Below are 2,180 nucleotides of genomic sequence, written 5' to 3' on the forward strand. Positions count from 1 at the left end.
CTACTCACAGCACTTGTACAGCCTGTTGAGCCTGTTGATGTCGTTCTGGCTCATCTGGGTGGCCTTGCCGATGGCAACGTTGCTGTTGGGCTTGGGCACCATGGTGGGGCGGTTGTTCTTGGAGAAGGCGTACCTGGAGGCAAACAAGCAAATGTTTCAGTCTTCTATTCATGAATCTGTGTAAATTAGTTGTGAGAGTAGATCAGTATGCACTGTGTTACTGACTTGTGGTACTGCATAACAGAGTTGTAGTCGTAGCCAGTATTCTGGTTCAGGGTGGCGACCTTGTTGAAGTTGTGCTTCATGTCTGTGTGATAGAAACAGTTTTTAGTTGTAAATGTCTGATGAGGAGTCTTTACCTGTTTTATGAGCATGTTGATTTTATCTAAAATATTTTGAATCTTTGCTTGAAAGGTTCAAGTCTCATCATCCTACCCTGGATGATGTTGTCCCAGACCACTGTGATGTGGTTGTCACGGTCGTTGCGGGTCTGCTCGTGGTTGAAGCCCAGAGCGTGGAGCAGCTCGTGCTGGACGGTGTTGTGGTACAGGCAGCCGGAACGGCTCAGGGACACGGTCTGTGCGTTTCCACGGCGACCAATGTAAGAGTAGCATCTAGAGGCCAGAGGTCAACAACAAAAGGGTCACAATCACAGAGAAAAAGAGTCTTACAGATTCCAGAGCTTGCACAACAGTGAATGTAGGAGTAACATGTACACGCGTGGGAGGGCAGAGACGAGGTTGCAAGCAGAGGTTGAAGAAATTGACATTAAAATCAGCTGTGAAAGATGATAAAACTCCTTTTCAGACGGGATTTCGTGTGTGGGGTTGTGTGGAGTTGTGATTTCTGGTTTATACCCATTGCGAGACTCAATGCTGAGGTAGTCCCTCTCATTGCTGCGGCGCTTGAAGCGGATGCAGGACATGGAGGAGAAAGAGTCCAGACCACGCTGGATGATGGACAGCTCGCGGGAAGCTGAAAATAAATCAAATATTCAATATTCACTAGCAAGACTGAATAGCCTTAACTCTGATGGAAAAGCCATTTAACAGCATTTAATTTATCTCAAACCAAAAGCAAAAATGCTGCGAGCTACCACACTGAGTATACCTAAGAGGCTCATTTGAAAGAGACTCACAGTAGTGGTTCTGGATGACGTAGGGCACGTAGACCTTGCCGTCGTTGTACTTCTGCCACATGCAGCCACGGGAGGTGCAGGGGTCAGCGTTCCTCTCCTCAGGAGAGTCGATGGCGATGTCTCCCATCAGCTCAGGCTCGTCAAAGTCAGGAGCTGTAGGAGGGAGACAGCAGCAGAGACCACTGTTGTTACAGACAATCAATATTGTCCAGCTGAAGAATAAAAATAGATCTTCAATACACTTTCACTGGCTGTTATAACACACACTCTGGCTCTCTGTGGGCTTTTTTTGATGGTGTTTAAAGTAAGATAATGAGCTAAAGTCACATTGTTGTTCAAGTAAATTCAATGTAAAGACTTTGAAATGGTGTCAGGCCATTGTGTATTGTCTCCTCAAGCAGTCTCTTAACACGATTATTTCTTCATTATATGTGAAGATGTTTGCATTGTTGTTGTCAATTAATGTAATGTAAGCCATGCAGTAAAACAGCTGATGCATTAATTTGTGTCTAGAGGCAGACGTACTGCGGTCCCTGTTGGCTCTCTCCAGCAGCTCAGACACAGACAGCTCAGCATTGGTGTCCTCCACAATCTCATCTGCATGGATGTGAACAAGGACACATTATACATCGTATCATGGAGTTTCCAACATCACAAAAACTCTGAAATAGATGCATTCATATAATGATTCTTACCAGTCTAGAGGAGATGAAGGCAGGTGGACCACGTACAAAGGAAAAGGAAATAGTATAGTTAAAGTCTATGCATCAGTCTTTTGTTTCATTTGATGTTCAAAAATGCATTTTGCTAATGTAAAATCTTGTGAAATCTGAGATCTTTTTTCAATAGCAAAATGATAAAGGTGGGTATTGAATGTGTTTCCATGAAGCTATATGAGAATACAAAAGATTACATGTGTTATATTGTAAAATTGTAAGAAATTAGTTAGCAAGAGTAAATATCTCACCTCCAGCTCCTCAGCCCAAGCACAGGCAACCAGCAGCAGGGCCAACAGACCCACGGTGAACTTGAACACAGCCAT

The 2,180-nt window shown here is 44.0% G+C and overlaps 1 protein-coding gene across 1 annotated transcript; it reads right to left on the bottom strand.

Annotated features, from left to right (window-relative positions):
• LOC134096223 (high choriolytic enzyme 1-like) lies at positions 1-2,180 on the bottom strand. The gene is made up of 7 exons (XM_062549976.1): positions 2,106-2,180; positions 1,664-1,706; positions 1,139-1,291; positions 858-975; positions 436-614; positions 226-307; positions 1-133 (listed from the first exon to the last, which is right to left on the bottom strand). Exons 1-7 carry the CDS (start codon positions 2,178-2,180, stop codon positions 1-3), a joined length of 783 nt encoding a protein of 260 aa, XP_062405960.1.

This window comes from Sardina pilchardus, chromosome 11 (assembly GCF_963854185.1).
Source record: "Sardina pilchardus chromosome 11, fSarPil1.1, whole genome shotgun sequence".
Classification (NCBI taxonomy): Eukaryota; Metazoa; Chordata; class Actinopteri; order Clupeiformes; family Clupeidae; genus Sardina; species Sardina pilchardus.

Bases quoted from the DNA above. Each gene is read 5' to 3' on its own strand.
- LOC134096223 (XM_062549976.1), bottom strand. From the start codon at position 2,180: ATGGCTGTGTTCAAGTTCACCGTGGGTCTGTTGGCCCTGCTGCTGGTT. The intron at 1,292-1,663 runs GTACGTCTGCCT...TCCCTCCTACAG, and splicing joins GAGAGCCAACAGGGACCGCA to CTCCTGACTTTGACGAGCCT. The intron at 134-225 runs GTCAGTAACACA...GTTTGCCTCCAG, and splicing joins TCTGTTATGCAGTACCACAA to GTACGCCTTCTCCAAGAACA.